At 46.6% G+C, this 21,551-nt stretch overlaps 1 protein-coding gene across 1 annotated transcript in view; it reads right to left on the reverse strand.

Moving 5' to 3' along the window:
- The window catches only part of PHLPP1 (PH domain and leucine rich repeat protein phosphatase 1), a 191,883-nt gene that overhangs the window by 14,948 nt on the left and 155,384 nt on the right, over positions 1–21,551 (reverse strand). The window contains exons 9-12 of the mRNA XM_075532660.1: positions 21,051–21,146; positions 17,640–17,795; positions 7,970–8,170; positions 5,838–6,000 (exon numbers count right to left, since the gene is read on the reverse strand). Of these exons, the coding sequence (XP_075388775.1) occupies positions 5,838–6,000; positions 7,970–8,170; positions 17,640–17,795; positions 21,051–21,146 (616 nt within the window). The remainder of the gene's footprint in view (positions 1–5,837; positions 6,001–7,969; positions 8,171–17,639; positions 17,796–21,050; positions 21,147–21,551) is intronic.

Genomic DNA, 21,551 nt, shown 5'->3' on the forward strand with positions numbered 1-21,551 from the left:
CTTAGAGCTGCCCCCGTGGGTTTTGGAGGCTGCAACTCTTTATGGGAGTAGAACCCTTAGCTTTTACCCTCAGAGCTGTTGGTGGTTTTGAACACTGAACTGCGGTTAGCAGTCCGACATGGAATTCACTATGCCACCAGGGCTCCTGAGGTGTGTAATAATTTACTGGAAAAAACGGCGTGACTTGGAAATTAGACCTGTTAAATTATTATTTTTTAACTAGAATTTAAAATACAAAACAGAACACTAGCTGGGGTTGCCTCAGAACCACCAGTCTGAGAACTACCCAGAGTCCACTGGTCTGCTCCTGGTGAGACTGGGACACGAAACTAAACACCAAACTCATAGCTTCCTATTAGGGGAGGGAAGCACTTCCCTTAGGGGTTTTTGAGGGAGCAGAAAGCGTCAATTTTCTCCCTTGGAAAGGCTGGTGGTTTCGAACTGCTGACCTTGAGGTAAGCAGCCCAACTTGCAACCTCTGCCACTACAGCTGTGAATTAAATGGCCACTTGCTAGCAAATGCTGCTTATTCCTTCCTCTGCCCTCTGAAACCAAGACCCTGGCGAACACCAGAAGCCCATACTCACTGCCATCCTGTTGGGTCTGCCCAGTAGCGACTGTACAGGACAGAGATGAACTGCTTTAAAGAGTGGGTTGGGCTGCCATCTTGACAAAGCAGATTATCTCCCTCAACCTCCCCCAGAGTGGCTCATGGTCAGCAGCCAAGTGCTCAAGGACTGTGTCAACAGGGCTCCCTATCTAAAATTTCCTGGACAACCGCACCTCAACTAGATTCCATTGCATAGAATGACCTTGAGGTTTACCAGGGCAACTTCTCCACATAAGTGACCCCTTGGGCCCCTGAGCTGTGGTCATCTCCATTACCCGGCTTGCCACCCGCTCTCACATCCACTCCGCCGCAAACATTTCCACAACCATCTCCTCTCCGCTCCACACTCCTTCCAAGTGATAGTCAACTTCCTGTACCCACTGTTCTGCAGAGTGGCATAGGAAACACACCCACTCTCCACTTCCCTGTTAAACAATCCAGATCCCTGAGATGAGTGCGCTCACTTATTGGAGTGGTTTTACACAGCCGCGCCGACAGGCAGACGTGCTTTTGGAGGGCATTTTAAACATTTGGAAGGGCGTTGCTCATCCAGGAACAGAACCAAGCAGCTTCAGGAGTGAGAGCATCTGGCACAGAAGTTCTGAATAATGGGGCTTAAACCCCAAGTTCCCTGCCCCGCGAGGCTCATGATGATTGCCATTTTAAATCACTGCATTGTGCCTGCCACATGGTGGAACAGGCCCTGCTGAAGATCCACCTGGAGAAGGGTTAGAGTAAGCCACAAACAGACTTGCTCTACCTGGTTCAGTACAAGGGCCCTGAGGAAGGGAACCTGAGTGTCACACTCACGGTCATCTCTGCTTTTCAGGGCCGTCTGCCTCCCAGGCACCTAAGCTGCTCACTGCCTTGTCCAACCGAGCCCCGGGAGGTGGCGGTCTGGGAGCCCGTTTGCCCTATGAGCTGCATCCAGAGGGAAGTCTGTCTGTTTTAGAATCGTCTCCAACCTAGCATGGGGCTCTAATCCAAGGACGCCAGCCTAATTGTTTCTGATCTAAGTTAAGCACCTCCTTTCCCGCCGTAGCCTGCTATAAAGCAGTGTTTTTTTTAACAGCAACGCATAACCATGAACATCTGCGAGCGAACATCTGAGCATGATCACATCCGCCAAGTACGCGTCCCAGCACCGTAAGACGTTCACATTACTAATGATGAGCTGCACAAAGGGAGACAGCAGAGTTGCAGTCCTTCCTGATTGGAATACATTGTGTTGTCAGGGACTCCCTGCACCCGTGATCCTCTCCCTCTCTAATTACACTACCTGCTAGGCTCTTATGCTCTCCACAATCTTAATACTTTTTAAGAGATACTTGATGAGGACTGCACTTTTGGTTCAAGAGTGTTTTGTTTTGTTTTTCCTTCTGAGAAGCAATTTGAATATGATCTAGGGTTATTAACTCAATAAAAGCTTAATATAGGCAGGAACATCTCAACCTATGAATGAGATGATTTGACACTAAAGCACTCTCTGTAACTCAGTTTACAATGAAGACTTAACAAAACCTCTTCACTGTGAATTAGGTGAAGGTTTGCAGAGAAATTCATGGGGTTTCCATCTAGTAAGTCACCTGCACTGTGTCATCTCACTGCAGTTCTCTCTATCCACCACTGCTTCTCTGTGCCTCCTGTCTCCACTCCGCCGCCTTCTTTCCTGAGCTCTAAACTTCTCCCTTGGGTAAACATTGCACTTTTGAGCTTAAATGGTTGATTGTAGTAAGGTTTGTGTACCACACCAAGGTTATTGCTCCCTTAATAGACTTGTTCATTGTTGCTGAAATTTGAGCCACCAACATGACTTCTGGTCCACACCAGTCTCCATCTGACTAGTAAGCCTGGTCTCATGATTTTGAGTTCCATTCCACATTTTTCTCCCACTCTACTTTGAACCTTCTAAAATTGGTCAGGAGAAACCAGTCCCTGGAGAAGGGCATCATGCTTGCAAAGTAGAGGGGCAGTGATAAAAGAGGAAGCCCCTCCATTTATAGAGATCTAAATAAAGGCATGTACATATGCAAATGCATGTATATATGAGGATGGGGAAATAGATCGACATGCATATATTTATAGGTTTAGTATTACGGTAGCAGAAGGACATTAGGCCTCCACTCAAGTACTCCCTCAATCCAAGAATACTTTCTTCTATTAAATTGACATTCTATGACGCTCACCTTCCCGACACAACTGCTGAAGACAAAGCGGGTGAATAAGTAAATGTGGTGAAGAAAGTTGATGGTGCCTGGCTATCAAAAGATATAGCCTCTTGGGTCTTAAAGGCTTGAAGGTAAACAAGCAGCCATTTAGCTCAGAAGCAACAAAGCCCACATGGAAGAAACACACCAGCCTGTGCGATCACGAGGTGTCGAAGGGATCAGGTATCAAGCATTATCAGAACAAAAAATCTTATCATAGTGAATGAGGTGGGGAGTGCGGAGTGGAGACCCAAAGCCCATTTGTAGGCCACTTGACATCTCCTTACAGAAGGGTCTCAGGGCGGAGATGAACCAGTCAGGGTGTGATGTAGCAAAGATGAAACATCCAAGTTTCCTCTAGTTCCTAAATGCTTCCTCCTCTCCCACTATCATGATCCCAATCCTACCTCACAAATATGGCTAGACCAGAGGAAATACACTGGTACAGATAGGAACTGGAAACACAGGGAATCCAGGGCGGATGATCCCTCCAGGACGTGGTGAGAGTAGAGATACTGGGAGAGTGGAGGGAGGGTGGTTTGGAAAGGGGGAACTGATTACAAGGATCTACATGTGACCTACTCCCTGGGGGACGGACAACAGAAAAGTGGGTGAAGGCAGATGTTGGACATGGCAAGATATGACAAAACAATAATTTATAAATTATCAAGGGTTCATGAGGGAGGGGAAGCGGGGAGGGAGGGAGGGGAAACATGAGGAGCTGATTGAGAATGATGAGGGCAATGAATGTACAAATGTGCTTTACACAATTGATATATGTATGGATTGTGATGAGCTGTATGAGTCCCGAATAAAACTATTAAAAAAAAAAAGGGAGGAAGGCCCTCACTAGGATGAACTGGCACAGGGACTCAAACATAAGAACCAGTGTGGGGCTGGCAAGGGGCGAGGCCGTGTGTACGTAAGGTCGATCTGCTGTACACGGGGTCGCACTGAGTCAGAATCGACGTGTGAGGTTGCCACCTTATAGCACCAGCAGCAACAACAAAGGAGCAGCTGGGTACCATCTAGTTCTTTTGGTCTTAGGTCTGGACTAATTGTTTCCGTGCATCTTTCCATTTTCCTCCATTTAAGGATACAATGGAAGTTTTCATAGAAGCCCTGATGGTGGTGCTGTTCGGTAAGCATTGGATGGCTAACTGCAAGGTCGGCAGTACAACCCCACCAGTCACACTGAAGGAGAAAGATGAGAATGCTTGCTCCTGCCAAGCTTTACAAAGCCTTGCAAACCCGACAGAGGGTCCGTATGAGTGGGAACTGACTTGATGGTGAGGGGTTTAGGATGTCTACTACCTGAGATGCTACAACTATTTCTGCCAGGAATTTTCCTGTGGATGGTTTAAATATAAGAGCAAGTTCAAATATCCTCATATAAAAGAATGAAAAATATCGATTCAGATTTAGAAAACAATTCAACTACAATTCTCAACCCCCCCCCCCAATAATATCATCTATCTGGAACTAAAAAAAATTATAGTTGGGCCATAAATTTAGGTTGGACCATAAATTTAGGGAACTTGATATTGTTCATCCTCCTGCCTCCCTGTCCCCAAAGACCCAAGAACAAAAACCACAGCAAAGCAGAACAGGTGTGTTTGAAAAAGGAAAAGCCAGAGAGCAAACACTGGGACTCCCTGAGGCAGCAATGCTCGAACACGATGGAGCACAGGGAGAGGGTCATAACAGCGGAAGGAGTGAAACAGGAAAAGGGGCCATTGGTTTTGGGGGGGGGGGGGGCGGGTTCCAGGATTCCAAGCAAGAGTCTTGGAGAGAAGGAGTTTTCATATAGTAAAGTTTCAGATTTCACAGAATCTACTCAAATCCTTTAGAAAAAGTAAATGTCTACCTGTATTTCAGACCTAAGACCCTAGAAGTGCACTTGGCTGCTAACCAGAAGGTAGGTGAGTCAACCCTGAGGCTTGTTCTACTCTGTCCTACAGGGCTGAATGCACTTGGGGTATATCAAGAACCCCACACTTGAAGCAACCAAGCTCTATGACATTAAAGGGCAGGTGCAGAAACAAAGGCCAACAAACAAAAGGCTCACCCCAAAGTTCTGTAACTCAGCTTGGTGCATGGTACAGAGAAATCAGCCTGAGACCCCCAGCACCCAATACCCCGGCTGTTGCCCTAGAGGCAATTCTGACTCAAAGTAACCCTACAGGGCAGAGTAGAACTGCTCCATCGCATCTCCTCTGGATGGAAGCAGACCACTCCATTTTTCTCCACCCGACCGGCTGCTATGGGAACTTCCAACCTTTGGTTAGCAGGCAATCACTTAACCCTCACGAGGGCTCTCCACCACTTTCCCAAGTTCACATAAAGAAACAAATCACAGCTTGCGTTTACACCCCCTGCACCCCGCCCACCAGAGAGGTTTGAAGGCCAAGATGACGAAGCTGTTTGCTCCCTTTTCTCCATGGCGTTCATCTCAGTGAGGTGCATGCAGGTCAGGCCTGAGTCGACCAAACCAGAGAAAGCTGCTGCCACTGACTGATGCCTTTGCGTATACAGTTCCCTTCATCTTTACCATCTCAGTGTCCTCAGTCATCCAGTGAGGACAATGGTGTCTGTCCTGACAACCTCACTAAGTGGAAATGAATGTTGGCAGCCATGCTGGCTCTCTCTAAGGCACCATCACTAGTTGGATCCTGGCATGCATGTTTTACTTCATCAGGTGAGTCAGGATCAGGGGATACACAGGGCTCTAATATCTGACACATCCTTTGAGCCTCAACCTCCCCAACCCAGTCCCCTGGAAAGATAGGCCAAAGACGACGACCAATTTGGAGAAAGCGGTAAGAGATAGTTATGTGGCTCGCCCCATATGATACAGCTACTTAGCGTCACAGCCCAGGAATACATTTTTCTCTGTCTGCTCTCTGCCAACTCATAGGTTCTCCAGCGAGGCAGGGGAACTGGAGAATCTACATTCTAAGAACATCCAACAAAGTTGCAAACTTCTTGAACTGGGGACTTTGTGGGGTGGAAGCACACACCTTTATCTCTGGGAGCTGCATGACCTCAGGGAAGACTTCAATGCAATTGGAATGGGCAATGACGGTGTGCATGCGCCTGCAGTTCATGATGGTGGTTGGGATGGCTTTCAGCTTGTTCCCGCTGACATCTAGCTCCTCCAGTTCTTCCAGCTTTGCCATTTTACTAGAAAAACAAAACCAGCAGGGAATGGAATTATACACGAATCCTAAATCCATTTAAAAGGAATCCAGGTCAGATGATCCCTTCAGGACCAGTGGTGAGAGTGGTGATATCAGGAGGGTGGAGGGAAGGTGGGATAGAAGGGGGGAACCGACCACAAGGATCAACATATAACCACCTCCCCAGGGGACGGACAATGGAAAAGTGGGTGAAAGGAGATGTTGGACAGTGTAAGACATGAGAAAATAATAATTTATCAATTATCAAGGGTTCATGAGGGATGGGGGTGGGGAGGGAGGGGGAAAATGAGCAGATACCACAGGCTCAAGTAGAAAGAAAATGTTTGGAGAATGATGATGGCAACAAATGTTCAAATATGCTTGACACAATGGATGTATGTATGGATTGTGATAAGAGTTGTAATGTGCCCCCCAATAAAATGTTAATAAAGAAAGAAAGCTAATATACAGTAAAACTCTAAAGGGGAAACTTATGACATTAGTGATTCTTTAAAGGTTCACCGTAATCTTCATTTTTTGGGAGGGAAGTATTTTTTTTTCTTCACGATTATGAGTTTCAAAGAACTTTAATACCTTTTTTCCCACAACAAACCAAAAACCAGGCACCACAACTCCTCAAATTGGTGAACTGAAGAGAAGTGTGTCTTTTTTTTTGTCATAGAAAACCTGTGCACCAGTGAAGTTACCCCTGCAACAATGTACGCATCTGAACCCCCCTGAGAGTCCTACTCAACAGGGCTCAGAAGTCAGCAGCAGCCGTCAGAACTGCTTGGCGGAGAGCCTGGTCTCTTTGCACTGGCAATGAACCTGCAGGATGTACAGGCACACATGTCTGAGCAGTTTTCTAGTAAAGGCCCACTTCCCACGCTCCTCTGACATGCGGTGGTGGTGAAGCCAGGGCCATGGGCCAGCCTCGCAGTGCCCGAGTTCCAAGTGTGCTCCCAAGAATCTCCAGTCCTGCTCAGGAGTGTCAAGGAAGGAAACTCTATAACAACCTGTATTACTAAAACCTTCTCAAGGAATCTAACATTTTCATTTAACACCCACTTATCTTCATGTATCACAAATAATCTCAGTCACCCAACAAACAGTTTAGAGCAAGGTTGCCACTGCCCTCTGTGAGCCCTTCGGGCAGCGTCTACCATTCCTCTGATGCTCGCTCCACCCGAGGATGCTGAGCTACAGTGCGTGCGACTTACAAATGAGGAAGAAAAATAATCATGAAAAATAATTATCTAGTACAAAATGTGGTGCGTCCAGTCAGGGCTGAAACAGGCGGCAGCCTCCCCCTACCTCATAGCACTGAGGCTGTACCCGTGTTCTTGCCTGAAAAAAAGTGCAGGTCCTGGCACGGAGGGGGGTGGGGTGGGGGCTGCGGGGTGGTGTGGGGTGTGTGTGTGTGTGTGTGTGTGTGTGTGTGTGTGTGTTCCCAGCACCAACTTGTAAATTGGGCCAAGGCTGGTGAAGTGGAAACTGACAAACTCCTCGCGGCAGGCTGAGTGCTCCGAGTCTCTTAGAGCTGGACAAGAGACCACCGTTACCAAATCATGGACATGAATAATATAATGGAATTGAAAATATAATCCCCTAAAGCCACTCGATATTTGCAATGTCCACTTCCGCCCACTCATTTCCACGGCTGCGCATACCGCCATTGCCTCTCGAGAGCGGGCAGGTAGTGATTCACCTCCCCAGCCTCGTCCACCTTCTAATCACCATAGGGGGTAGACAAACTAGCCTCTGGCGACATTCTCACTAGTAAATGGACAGATTTCTCTGGAGAACACTGATCCCGGCTTGTATGAAAGACCACGCTGTGGCCAGAAATTGTGGGGGTTGGGGTGGGCACGGGAGCTGAGGAATCACCAGCTTTGCTTTCTTCTCCCCCCCAGGCACCTGGAAATCTGCTTTGGGCAATTCGGTGATGTGCATCAGGGTTTGGCCGTCTTTACCTTGCTGGAAAACTCTGCAGTCGGTTGTAGGCCATGTGGAGGATCTTCAGGTGGGGGTGCCCCGTTAACAAGGGCACACACTTATCCGTGAGGGCGTTGTTTGTCAGATATAACTCCTGTAGGATGCTGCTCGTCTCCTCAGACAGTGTGGCTGGGGGAAGCGTTTCCAGTCTGTTCGCTGAGGCATTCAGGAATCTCAGGCTACAATAACAAAACACAAGACCTGCTGGGGGACGGAAACTAGAGTACAACATCCTACATGGCTTCTGCCTGATACCAGGCACGAAACAGTCATGTAAGTCCACAGGCACCTGAACACCTGGCCGAACAGTAGGAGCACAAACAACTCCCCTCACCCCATCCCCGCCCCCCTCAGCAGGTGAGAGCAGAAAGGCAGAGGAAGGGCAGCTTCTCTAGCTGGTGGTGGAGGGGAGTGACAGATAAACATTCTGAATTAAGGAGAGAGAGAACAAAAATCTGTTTTTGAAACAAGAGATTTTTTCTTATAGAATTAAAACAAACAGCTACTAAATTACACGATTACTATAAGTCCCTTTTCATCCGGATATTTAAACCATGTTTCACCGGCATACATTCACAACTGTAAGAGAGAGTTTCCTCTGTTCAGAAATGGCGGATGGCCTACAGCAGGAGCGTCAAACTGGCGACCCCCGAGGTAATTTTTTGTGGTCGATAATGCTCTGAAATAAAATGTAACGAGGGAATAGTGGGTATGGTATTGCCTCAATCTCCCCTAAGTGCTATTTTTTCTTCATAACACTTTTTCTATTTTCATTTTATTTCAGAGCATCATGGGCCCCAAAAAATACCTTGGGTCGCAACATGCGGCCCAAGGGCCACCAGTTTGATACCCCTGGTCTACAGCAATGTGATTGAAGACTGATAACTCCATGCAGCCACAGGATAACCCTCACGAGCAGGAATCGTGTAACCTCAGGTGAATAGAACTCAGAAGGCAGTCCTGAGCATGCTGTGGGTTTGGTGTTGGCTGATAACTGCAAGATCAGCAGTTCAAACTCACCCATTGCTCCTTGGGGGAAAGATGAGGCTGCCTGCTCCAGTAAAGATTTACAGTCCTGGGAATCCTGTATAGGTTCACTATGAATTGGAATTGACTTGGGGCAGGAGGAGGGGGGGGTCAAGGGGGTGGTGTTTAAAGTTAAAAGGCTAAATCCTTAGGGCATTGGAAGTCATGGTGTGGCTACTTAGGTGGCAGGTGGGGGGGGGGGGCTTCTCTGAGTCCTGGGGGCTGTGATAATGTTCTGTTCATATTTGAGCTGCTGGTTACACAGGGGAGCTCACGCTGAGAAAAGCCACCAACCGGTGCTGTTAAAATCTGGCCACAACTCAGGGGCAGTGGCGAAGCACTTGGTTGCGTACAAAAAGGTAGGCAGTTTCGACCCACCAGCTGCTGCAAGGGAGAAAGCTGTGGCCATCTGTTTCCATCAAGATCCCCAGCCTTGGATCCCCTCTGGGGCAATTCTACACTGCCCAATAGGGTCACTCACCATGAGTCAGAATTAACTTGACAGCAATGGTTATTTATATTACACTTCAGTAACATTTGCACGAAAGGGAAAAAAGAAAGTTTCCAAATGATAGAGGCACCAGGGGATAAAATCTAAAGTATGTTTTAAACCCAAAATAAAGACAATCGTTACAAAAGGCCTAGCTCTCCCCCAGGTTCTGTGAACAAGGGAAGTGTCAACTGCAGAGCCCGAGAGCTGAGGCAGCAGCCTTGCTGTGGGCAGGCTCTGCAGGATCCCGGGATTGTGGATTGTGGACTATGACCAGGACAGGTCCTGAGTCCAGCTCCCGTTGCACGCCAGCAGACCTGGCTCCCCTCCCCCTGGTCATGAGATCACATGGGCCGGGCCTTTCACCAGGATCTACCTGGGCCACACTTCTCTTTCCAAGTCCCCAGGGTTGGAGCGCATTAGATTCGGGTCTTGTTTATCCCACTTTGTTAGGAAAAAACCATTACAGACCTCCTTAATGTGAAAGCACATGAAAGCCAAGTACACGTTCACATTCCCTCTCAGGTACAAAGAAGGTCTTGTATTCAGGGGTTATCACGAGGACCAGAGCTCCCAGCTCTCATCCTGACCTAACAAACACTGCCCGATCATACGCCTCCTGAGTCTGGCCCTACACACTACTCCCCCAACGCTGTGACTTAGCTGAGCAAAAGTAGCTTCCCCAAAATAGAACATTTTCCATTGAAGAAACACATATTCCGTTGACATTTTTTTAAAAAAGGAAGCCGGGGAAGGGCTGTAGGGACCATAAATAGTCATGGGAAATTACAGGACATGGGAGGGGCAGGCTGCCCAGGCAGTGTCCGAAACGGTGCCGAGCCAGGAAGGAGTTTCAGCACCACCCTTCTTTAAAACCCTTCCGTCCTATTGAAACACCCTGATTCAAACGGCCTGCTCAGGATCCCACTCATGTGGACGTATTCTTACTCAGCAAAACCCTGTGCTCTCAGGGACTGGACTGGCTGGGAAGCAACTGTCCATCTCACGCAAATTCAGTTCCCTGAGAAAGATGCAAGAATAGATATACCAAAAAAAGAACAAGGTGAGAGAACAGATTCACCAGGGTCTATATATTTTTCCACTAAAAAAAAGAGGGAATGGTTTTACTGGTGGAAACTTAAGAAATGAATATTCATCTAGGAAGTTGCAAGGGGGACTTGAAAACTCTCCTCATGGTATTTGAGTGACAAGAAGAAAATGACTTCCGAAAGACACATTCTGCTCCTCTTGTTTGAAAATTCCCTTTGCTTACGAAGCTCTACTGCCCCCTCAGGGGGACGTGGCGGGGCCGCAACCTGCCTGCCACGAAAGGAACATCCCCCAGTGGAAGGGCTCCCTCTGAACTGAGGTCTTCAACCTCAGGCCAGTTAATGGTCAGGGAGCGCACACATGGACTAAGTAGGTGCCAGCGCATAATGGCCTCAGCATGTGAATTTGATGTTCATCATGTTAAACATTTAAGCATGCAGCTCTTCTCTGTAGAGCCCACAGCTTCACGGAATGAGCAGACGCTAGAATCCCACTGCCTGCCTCCAACCCTCTAAAGACCTCAAATTCCTGAAGCACTGAGCCTGGCCTCGTCGCACTGGGTTGTGATGACCATTTTCAAAATGATCCTTCACAGGTTTTCATAATTAAAAAGAACACATCGATCACTTCATATGCCAAGAAATGCTACCTAACTCTTCTCGTGATGTAACCCCTTTAAGACAGGGAGAACCACAGCAGCATGGACACCCCCACTTCCTGTGTGTGTGAAAGGTGTCTGCAGAGTCCACAGCTCTCCCGGACACCCAGCCATCCCACATTTCACAAAGGCAGACACCACGCGCAGCCGAAGAAACCGAACTTGCTTGGCAATGGTTCCTCAGTGATAGTGGAAGAGCCGGAAATAAACCCCAGAGCCCCTCAGTCTCGAGTCTACTGCTCCCAACACGCAAGTGCTTAGAGCAACAATGAAGGAAATTTTCCCTAAGGACACTTTATGGGCCTCTTCAAATCTGCCCCCGCCCCCAATAAGCTGGAGGTCAAGCAAGGCCTTGCTCAGGTGGTGCATGAGCAGCACTAAACTCAGGGAGCGTTTTGTCAAAGTCATAAACAACCAAAGGTAATAAATGAGATGATTGAGACCTATCAAAAATTAGATACTTCTGTGTATCAAAAGATTTCATTGCGAGTACAGAGAATGCACAAAGTAGGTACTAAAACTGGCAATGACTATTGAACAAGGAAATAGATTATCTTTAGAGATGATCTACAAACCTCAACAAAAGACCAATACTGAGATTTTCTAAATGGGCACAGGACACCAACAGACATGTCACCAAAATCATCAAAGAGAACAGGTGTATTAGCTGGACAGAGATTGGTGGGATCCTTCCAAGACTATGGCCCTTAGTCACCCTTCAGTTCAGAAACAGAATTCGCTCCCATGTTAGAATAATCAAGTATGTAAAATCAAAAGGCAGCATTCACCCAAGGACAGCGGTTAGTAAGGTAGGAGGGGAGGGAACAGGAAACACAGGGAGGAAGTATGATAGGTGATGGTGCATTGAAGGGATAGCAATAGATGAAACAAAATGCATACGAAGTGTTGAGTGTCAAACTGATGATCTGGTCTGTAACCTTCACTTAAGTCATAATAAAATTAAAAATAAGAAACTAAAGATGAATCATTTGTAGCAGGAAGTGCAAGTCATTGAGCAAAGACAAATAGGAGGGGTTTCAAAAGCTCCAGGGTGCCACCAGTCTCTGACCAGTGAGCCTGGTCTCTTTTGTGTTTGAATTGTTTCACGTTTTTAAAAGCTGGTGGGATGTTTGTACCAGCTTGCTGAAGCCCCTCGGATAAGGCCCTTGTCCTAGGGTACCTAGATGGCCGCCCGCCACAACAGGAGGACAAAGCTGCTCTTGCTGTTGGCTCCAGCGTCTACCTGCTCAGGTGCACCACAGAACTTTCAGCACACCTCCTTACATTGCCCAGCCAAGAGCCTCTCCTTTAGACAGAGTACTGGCTTTGTGCCACAAAGATCTACCTATTGGTAAACACGTCAGACCATTTACATTTAAGTACAGATGCAAAAACCTCCACAAAACATTAGCAAGCAGAATTTACCACTACATAAAAAGACCTACACACCATACTCATACGAGGGTCATTCAAGGTACATAAGGCTGGAGCGAGACACAGAAGTGCCCTACTGTGTTCATAGCCCAGAGAGAAACCAAGTGATTATTGACTGCTGCAGAGATGGCGACAGAAAACACAGAAAGTGCTCAGAGAGCCAGTGGGGGGATCCCAGGAAACTTGTTAAACATCCTGACATCCAAGTCACCTCCCCATCGCCTAAGTGAGGCTGAGACAGGCCAGACGTCTTCATGTGTCAACAGAAATCCAGGGATGTTGACGCCTCCCCCCACGGCTCTGGGTGCATCTGAACATCACTAGATGGCTCTGTACTGCGAGAGTGGGCAGTGAGCTCTGTGAAATGCCAGCAGGATCTGTCTGCCAAAGACACCAGTTGTCATGGTCAGTCGACCACATGAGCCCCAAATTTTTGTTCCCTTTTAGTCCCTGTGGTATTTACATCGATCTATCTGAGTCACTGAAACTTATGGTCTGCAAGGTGACTAATCCTCCGGGGATGTTGAAGAACTACAAGAGGAACACTCTGCTTGTGCTCCGTTGGCACTCGTATCCCCTACTCCTACACAGAGAACCCGGCAAGCTGTACCAGGGAGGGATTGACGGCCCTGATGACCCCAACAGTGGTGGTTGGCTCGTCTCCTTCATGAGTCCAACTCCATCAGGACGGGTGGGCAAAGGCAAAGGGTCAGACTGCGCCACAATTTCAGGTAGGAACACAAGAATGGCAGGACCTGGGGTGCCTTCTTGTCCTCTCTGCTGACCCAGGAGAAATCTCTTCACCCCACCTGACTGCCCATCTGCCCACTGGTGAACACTGACTGTCCGAGAACTGTCAATCAGTAATTCTTATCTCTACGTTAAAAGAAGTCAGAGGAGAATTCCAACAGGACTCACAGATGAACTTGGCAAATTAGCAGACATATGCTAGTTCAAATCCTAAGAATGTTAACAAAATTGCCCCAATTTCTGAGAGAACGATGAAGCTATAACTCAAAGTCACCTTATGCAAAACAGAGTCCTCCAAATAACTTTTGCTACCAGGTAATGTAGCTGAACCTATACTCCTTTCCTTTAAATATCTACCGGGGAGCACCACGTCAATAAACACATGGCCACACCTGAATCTACCTGGGCAGGCAAGATTCAGAGCAGAAGAAAAACCCCCAGGGGAGAAAGCGGGAGGGTTGTCTGGATCTGAGCATAGTCCTCGAAGCTTCGGGCTACAACTTCCACTCAGAACATGAACTCAACTACTTGTCACTTATGGACACTTATACTCAGGCCTGTTCCTTGGTCACAGAGGAGTGATTGCCATTCATGATCATCAAAAGGAGCAACGGCATCTCTTTCAAGATGTGCATTGTGGAGCACGAACCGGAGAGAGGCTTTCCTTAAAGATGTCATGCTCAGCATTGTCTTCTGAGTTGGTTTGCTTCCACACCTGTCACCCCCTCCCTCAAGTTCACTCCCTCGCCCAAGCTCACCTCACACCAACCACCTAAGATGGGTACATTTCTGGCATCAGTAAGCCATAGTATTTCCTTATAATAAAAACTGGTTAGGACATTCAGCAGTGATAGGTGGATCCTCTACTGGTTAGGTTTCGGAAAGGTGGTTGGTGAAAGAAAGACTGAACTCTTTGAAAAGCTCAGTGTGAGTCAGCAGGGAAACCATCAGTTTGTCATCTAACAAGTGGTTTACGGAATTGCTCATTTCTGCCCGTGCCTGTCAAAATCCTATTTGCTGAGACAAGCTGAAGGCCCTGACTCGGAGTCCTGAGCAAGGCGGCCAGTCGCTATGTGCTGCTGGGAAGGTACCTGATATACTGGCTGGAAGACAGGGGTGGCATATGCCTTTTTAAAGTTTCATGTGTACCCCCACTCCCTGTGTTCAGGGTGTGTGTGCATGTGTGTATCAGTTTCTTTTTTCTCGTAAAATTGGCGTGTTTGTTGCGTATGACCACTGAGGTAGTATCTTTGCCCTCACTTTGAAATGATGGAGTCAACCCGTATGACAAGTTCTGTATCACAATCACCTTCCTTGATGAACGGGCGGCTTTAAAATCACTAAAAAGGGCATAGACATGTTTCCTGCACTAAGGTCAGGCTAGATTAAGTCCACGCACACCTGTTCTGACTGATCTACACATTCTTTAAAGACTTAGGAACAAATCTTATTAGTAACCCAGCACTGCTGTATTGTCATCGGAATGATTTCCTTTTCCTATTAATTATAGCTGGTAGACAGTTAAAGTTTATTGTGCCAACCTGGTCGATAAACACACGTGGGGTTAATTGAAGTGGGGTGGAGAGCGAAATGGCTCGGTGAGCCTCGCCTTTCTAGTTCTCAGGTCTCTTGATTTCTGGTGGTCGGATCAAGGGGCAGCTGCCTTAGCCAGGTCCCTGCTTCAGCTGGCAAGGGTCACTTCTTGCAAGACATTCCCAAGGAAAAGCCACATGGGCCTGCCCCGATGCAGCTCTGGGTGCTGAAGCAGCCAAGTGGAGACCCCTGCCAGCGCTGAGATGCTTACATGCTCACTGATTCGGCTTTCCTCCTACAGTCGGCATCATAGTGTGTGTTTTGTGAGATGGAAGAGGACTTTGTAGATCGGTGTTGGACATATGGGTTAATGTTGGACTTGTGGTCTTGGGAAGCACTAGGTTGGGATGTTTTCTTGATGTGCACTTAACCTTTATATAAAACTCTCTCTTATACATAGGAGTTTCTGTGGATTTGTTTCTCTAAAGCTCCCAGACTAACACAACACTATCAGCTCTGGTCAAGTACAATACACAACCCCATTTCCTCACCAAGTCTCTTTACAGGGGCTTCAAAAACGCCCTGGAAAGATAGAATTGGAAACAATGGACTTCTGTCAATACACTTTTGAAGCCCCTCAAATGTTCACTCCAACAGGAACTCGTAACTTCACATAAACACACTGAAGCCAAAAATGAAAAGAGATGAGGAAAGCAGGAGGAGAAGGAAGGGAACGCCGGGGAAGTCCTGTGTCTTCATCCGTGTGAGAGTCGCCCAGGTATAAACAGGTGCGAAAAGGCACTGAGCAGTAAGCAGTATACTTAAGAGCTGTCCGTTTTACACCTTCATTTTTAAAAAATGAAGCTCTATTTACACCTTCTGATAGCACTGACGACTGTATAACCCCACTTGAGGGGAGGGAACAAGAGAATGGATATACTGGATGCTGTAAGATATGGCAAAATAAATAAGTAAGTAAGGGTTCTGGGTGGTGGTGGTATAGAGTGGGCGAGGGAGGGAGGGGATAAAGGGAACCTTATATCAAGGAGTTCAAGAAGAAATAAAATGTTTTAAAACTGATTATGGTAGCAACTGTATAATACTGCTTGATGTGATTGAACTGTGGAATGTTATGAAATCTGTAAGAATTCCCAATAAAATGATTAAAAGAAAGAAAGGAAAAAAAGGGGGGGTAGGAGGGTTAAAAAAAAACAAACAAGAAAAAAGGAAGCCCAAAATCCAGGAATGCTAGCATTGAAATGACATAACATTTGAATCATTCACACAAAATGTTTTTGGTGAACAGATTATTTCCAACACCATATAAGACAGAGAATGAAACTTTTGTTAACATGTAGTATTTTTTTCTTTCTTTTCTTTTTAAAATCATCTTATTAGGGGCTCATACAACTATCACAGTCCACACATACATCAATTGTGCAAAGCACATTTGTACATTCATTACCCTCATCATTCTCAAAACATTTGCTCAAAACATTGCTCTCCATGTAAGTCCCTGGCATCATCTCCTCATTCCCCCCCCTCTTGGCATCACAGAATATGTAAACCAAAGGCGGGGGGTGGGGGCAGGCACGTGTGGGGGCCGTGTGGGGACAAGAGTGTGCAGGGAGTCTGGGGTAGAGGGTGGGGAAGCTGATTCAGCTCAGCAGAGCCAGCATTCTAGATTACTGGTTTCACCTGTCAGACCACAGGTGCTGCAAGCTCGCAAAAACAACGTTATTAAAGCAGGAAGCCACACTGCCGTTGAGCCCTCTTCAGTTCTAGGTACGTGAAAATTAGACAAAGCTTTGTTTGGTCTTTATAAGAAGGTACATTAAAAGCTACTTCTTTTGCATTGTTTTTAAAGTTATACTCCACCACCAAAATTAATCCATAGCCAAGGTCCAAATGAGTCAGGCCACCAGACACCGGCACACTGTAGGGGAACTCACGAGGGAATAATCTGGACACAGACACTAACAAGATGGCTCCAAGCGTATTAAAAGTCACGTTTACTTAAAGAAAGTAAACTGGCCTCTCCTCTCCAAGTTATAAATATTTAGGAAAAGTGCTTGTTCAATGGAAAATACTTTCTTTAAATGTGCAGGAAAAGCTGTTGTAAAGAACAAGTGGTTTTGTAAAACAAAAAAATCCTAAGGAAACTTTATGAAAATCAACTCCTAAATTAACCAAGTGCAGCCCGTGAAGCAGCCTGTACATGGTGCACTCAGTGGGCAACGTCAGGGTGTAGCTTTCATCCTTGACATTTACCCTAGCCCCATCCAACTCCCTGCCATCGAGTCGATTCCGACTCATAGCTACCCTACAGCACAGAGCAGAACAGCCCCTGTGGGTTTTCAAGGCTGTAAATCTTCATGAAGGCAGAGAGCCTCATCTTTTGCCCTTAGAGTGGCTGGTGGGATTGAACTGTGGACCTTGTAATTAGCAGCCCAACGTGTAACCTCACTATACCATTAGGGGTCCCTTTCAGCCCCCTAAGATAGCAGAGGAATTACCAGTCTATAGGATACCCCCAGCTCTATCCCTGACAAAGTAGCCCAAGAAGTGGCTGGCAAATCCAGGTTCATTAAACTAGGAGAAATAGACCACCTGAATGTTGGCGCTGGTGGCGAGGGACCAAGGGAGACAAGCAGGCAAGAGGGGTGCTCTCTCTTGGGCACAGTGGCATGCAGGGCACGCTGCTCACCTGTCAGCTTTCATCAGGAGGTTGGGAGGCAGCTCGAGGAGCTGGTTGTGCTGCACGTCCAAGACCTCCACGGAGGTCCTCTCCAGGCGGTCGGGGAGCCTCGAGAGCTGGTTGTGGCCTGCCAGCAGTTTCCGGAGGCTACTGTTACAAAACAGCCTGGACAGAAAGGGAGAAGACAGATGGCAACTCAGCAGAGATCACTTGGAATAGCGATTCCACAGATGATTAGCTGCAGCGGAGTTCCTAGAGCTCCCTCCCCCGCAAATCATAATGCATTCCAAGTCACTTTAAGTTCACGTCAAACTTGGAGCTGTATATAGCTTAACACTTTGCGTCCTTTAGAAAAGTGGGGGTGAAAGGGAGATGGAGCAGGGAAGCTTCTTCATGAAAGCCTTCGGAGAAGAGAGTCTGAAGTGGAGGGCTGGGTTCAGGAGGTAGGCTTCAAAAGGCAGGTGCTGCTACAATGTGGGTGGTGTCCTATATTAACCCGAGGATGACTTCAGGCTACCTCTGGAGGCCTGAATTCAGGTCACTAGCTCTGGAGAGATCCCCAACCCCGCCTCATTCACATAACAAAGAACCCATTCCCACAAGGGATTTTAACCTTAGACAGAGAGGTTCCAAACTCACAGCAACCCTGTAGGATAGGGCACAATTACCCAGTGGGTTTCTGAGACTGTAACTTTCACCCAAGGAATGCCCTGCTAACACTGTGGTTGGTTGCCCAACTCCTAACCATTACAGTGCCAGAGACCCTCAGACACAGAAGTTGGACTTATATACTTGGGGGAGTATAAGTCAACCCTTAACAGCAGGTTTATGCCAGGAGATCATTATGGCCAGACAGACAGATAACCCAGGACAGCCATTCTGTCAGAAGGGGTGGGAGCAGGACACACAATCTCTGCAGCAGCTACTTAAACCCCATCATTTAGGGTTCATGTAACCACTTTTACCATCTTGTTGGGCCTAAGGGACAATATAAGAGTTACAAAAGGTGGCAAGAGGTGATTATTTTCATGTGTTTTATTTTTTAATATACACATTTTCTTTATTTTTTAATATAAGAATAAATGGAAGACAGGCAACAAAACCTTAATCTTGACTTTTCCAATTAAAAGGTAGGACTGATCAACTCTAGGAGGAGTATTACATGCTCATTGCTGGATTTAGTACAATTCTTTTGGATACTATTTAAGCATTCAAATACCTTTCCCTTTTAATATACACTTCCACTCCTATAGATCAACTTGCTTTGTCAAAGCCTCCAGCATTGCCTTGGCAAATGAAGCTTGATGACTAAATTAGCCTCTACTGAATCACAGCCTTGCTGGAACAGCACATCCATGACACCGTGGAGACAAACATTTTGCAACCCAATTTACACCATAAAAGAGAAAACAATATATATGCTGTTTTTGTCTGGATTAAAAAAAAAACAGCACAGAACAAAGCAAACAAAACACTGCTTAGATTCTTTTGACAATAGAGCATTTGAGGCTTGCTTTGAATAAGGATTTGTTTGGATGCCCCCCAAAAGCCTGCAGAAAGAGCAGGGCAAATCTAAAATTCACTCACTTTGGGAAAAATTGGTTAAATGTCACTGACCGTGGGGATGGATTTTTCCCCTTCCATTGTTTGGGTTATACCTTTCCTGTACCCTCTGGGGCAACAGGGACCTTAGACCCCATGGTGCTATCTGTTGGCTAGTGCTGTAGGGAGCCCCGAAAGATTCGGCTCTGGCCCAAAAGTTTCAACCACAAACTCACTGCCATCGAGTCAATGCTGACTCATCGCCAACCCACCTGTGGGTTTCCGAGACTGTAACTGTTCACAGGAGTAGAAAGCCCAGTCTCTCCTGAGGAGCTGCTAGTGGTTTCAAACTGCTGACCCTGCGGATTGCAGCCCAATGCGCAACCACTCTACCTGCGACTGTATTTCTATCCAAATAAAGTACACATCATTATGTTTTAGGGTTTTTTGGTTGGGTAGCAAGGCAACTGTATAATTCTCTTATGCAATAGTTTCCCAAGCACACTATATGTGCTATATGCACACACCATTTTTTATGTGGGGGCATAATGTGAGAAATATGATCATCTGTAGTGAGCAATTTCACATTGTCTTCACTCCATCAAACGTTCTGCTTCTGTCTTGCTAGCATTTGTCTCTCCCCAATCCCACAGTACCTGCTTACAGAATATACACTCCCTGGCAGGGAGAAAGTACCTAGGGAGCAATGTAAGCACGGGCTGACTTGTGCTTGCTCACTTACTAATCCATAATGAATGGCTTCCTATAGGTTTTTATCACATCTTTAATGAGTTCACTAAGGGCTATTTATACCATTACTCAATTAAGATTAGTCATATTTCCAGAGGCTATGAGGATTGAGGCTAACATCTCGGGCAGTACAACTCTAAAACATTTGCCAAGCTTACCAAATAAGCGTATTTCATGATTCTTGGTCTTATAAAGAAAACTGGAAAAAACAGTCATCATACGCCTTTTAAAGACGGTACCTCTAAGGTAACGAGTTACTCTGAAACGGTGACACGGTTTACAACAGACTGGACCAGACACTTTCGACTGCGTGCAGTCAGGTAAGCCGTGGACTCTCTAGTCAGCGTTGGGCTGAGAACAGTGGAAATAGCTAGACCTGCCTTGTGCAAAGCGGTAGCAACCAGCCGCAAAGGGCTAGTCAAACTCAACAACAGAAGCGCAGTTCCCCATCACACTGCCATGTCAAGCACTCAGTAGGTTCTCGTGGCTAGGGGGCGCCATATCCAACACAGTGACAGGCTTCTCACAAACTGTCCAAACGATCTTCTGTGTCACCCTTCGTCAACTCCATCTATGGATGTCGGAGAGCTCGCACCGGCTGCTTAACAAATCTTACAGTTGAAGCACAAGCTATGAAACACACAGGGGACACAGAGAGCTTGGAAGGAAAGCCAAGTCCTGGGCTCTCCTGCTCCAGTTTCTCATCAAGAAAAACAAAAGGGAGTCCAGTCTTCCTAGCAACCCAGTACTCGTAGGTTCTCTTTTCTAAAGTTATGTGGGAAGGCAAACAAATAAATGCAGTAAGGTAGAGAGATGCTGCCTGGACGGATGCCAGCGGAAGACTCAAAGGAGTAAGGGCCCAGGGGTGAACCAATCACTGCTTGTCGAGTCTGTGGTTTCTTTGGGCTCCTCTAAAAATGGCTCCCAGGCAATGCCCTGGATCGCTCTACGTTTGACTGCATGAAGAGTCTGCAACTTGAAGGCGCCCCACGAAGTTAAAAGACACCAAGTCAGATTTGAAGGCAAACTCTCTAAGAAGTTCATAATAGTGAGTTAACCATGGACTCAGCCATTTGTACACGCTGCTCGATGAACTGGAGACGCACTCACATGCTCCACAGTACCCACCTGGCGGGAAGTTCACATATTTGATTATGGCCAATGTCCAAAACCTCCAGCTTCCGGCTTTCACACACCCACTCAGGCACATTTTCTAGGCGGTTCCTGGACATGAGAATATAAAAGTTTCATTTTAAAAAAATTGAAATCTGGCCTAAAATACAGTTCTAATGATATTTACAAAGACTACGTGAAACTTTAAATGAAATGCCAAAACTACAGTCAGCATAAACCCCAAAGCTGTGTGTGTTCATTTTAGCTAGAAGCAAGGAAAATTGTGGGAAAGGGGGAAAACAAAAAAGAAAAAGTATGGAAGGACACTAGTTACATCATCTGCATTATTTCAAAAGCGTAGAAAATCAGGTTCCCCACACTACTGATCGTTGTGAGTTTTTTATGGCAAAAGGTAAAGTCTCTGCAATCATAAAATGAGGAGACTGCCCTCCCAAAGGCAGAGAGCAGAATCTGCTGACAGAGGTTAGCAGCTGTCACCTGGAGGGGCCACAGACT

This window comes from Tenrec ecaudatus, chromosome 15, assembly GCF_050624435.1.
Source record: "Tenrec ecaudatus isolate mTenEca1 chromosome 15, mTenEca1.hap1, whole genome shotgun sequence".
Lineage (NCBI taxonomy): Eukaryota > Metazoa > Chordata > Mammalia > Afrosoricida > Tenrecidae > Tenrec > Tenrec ecaudatus.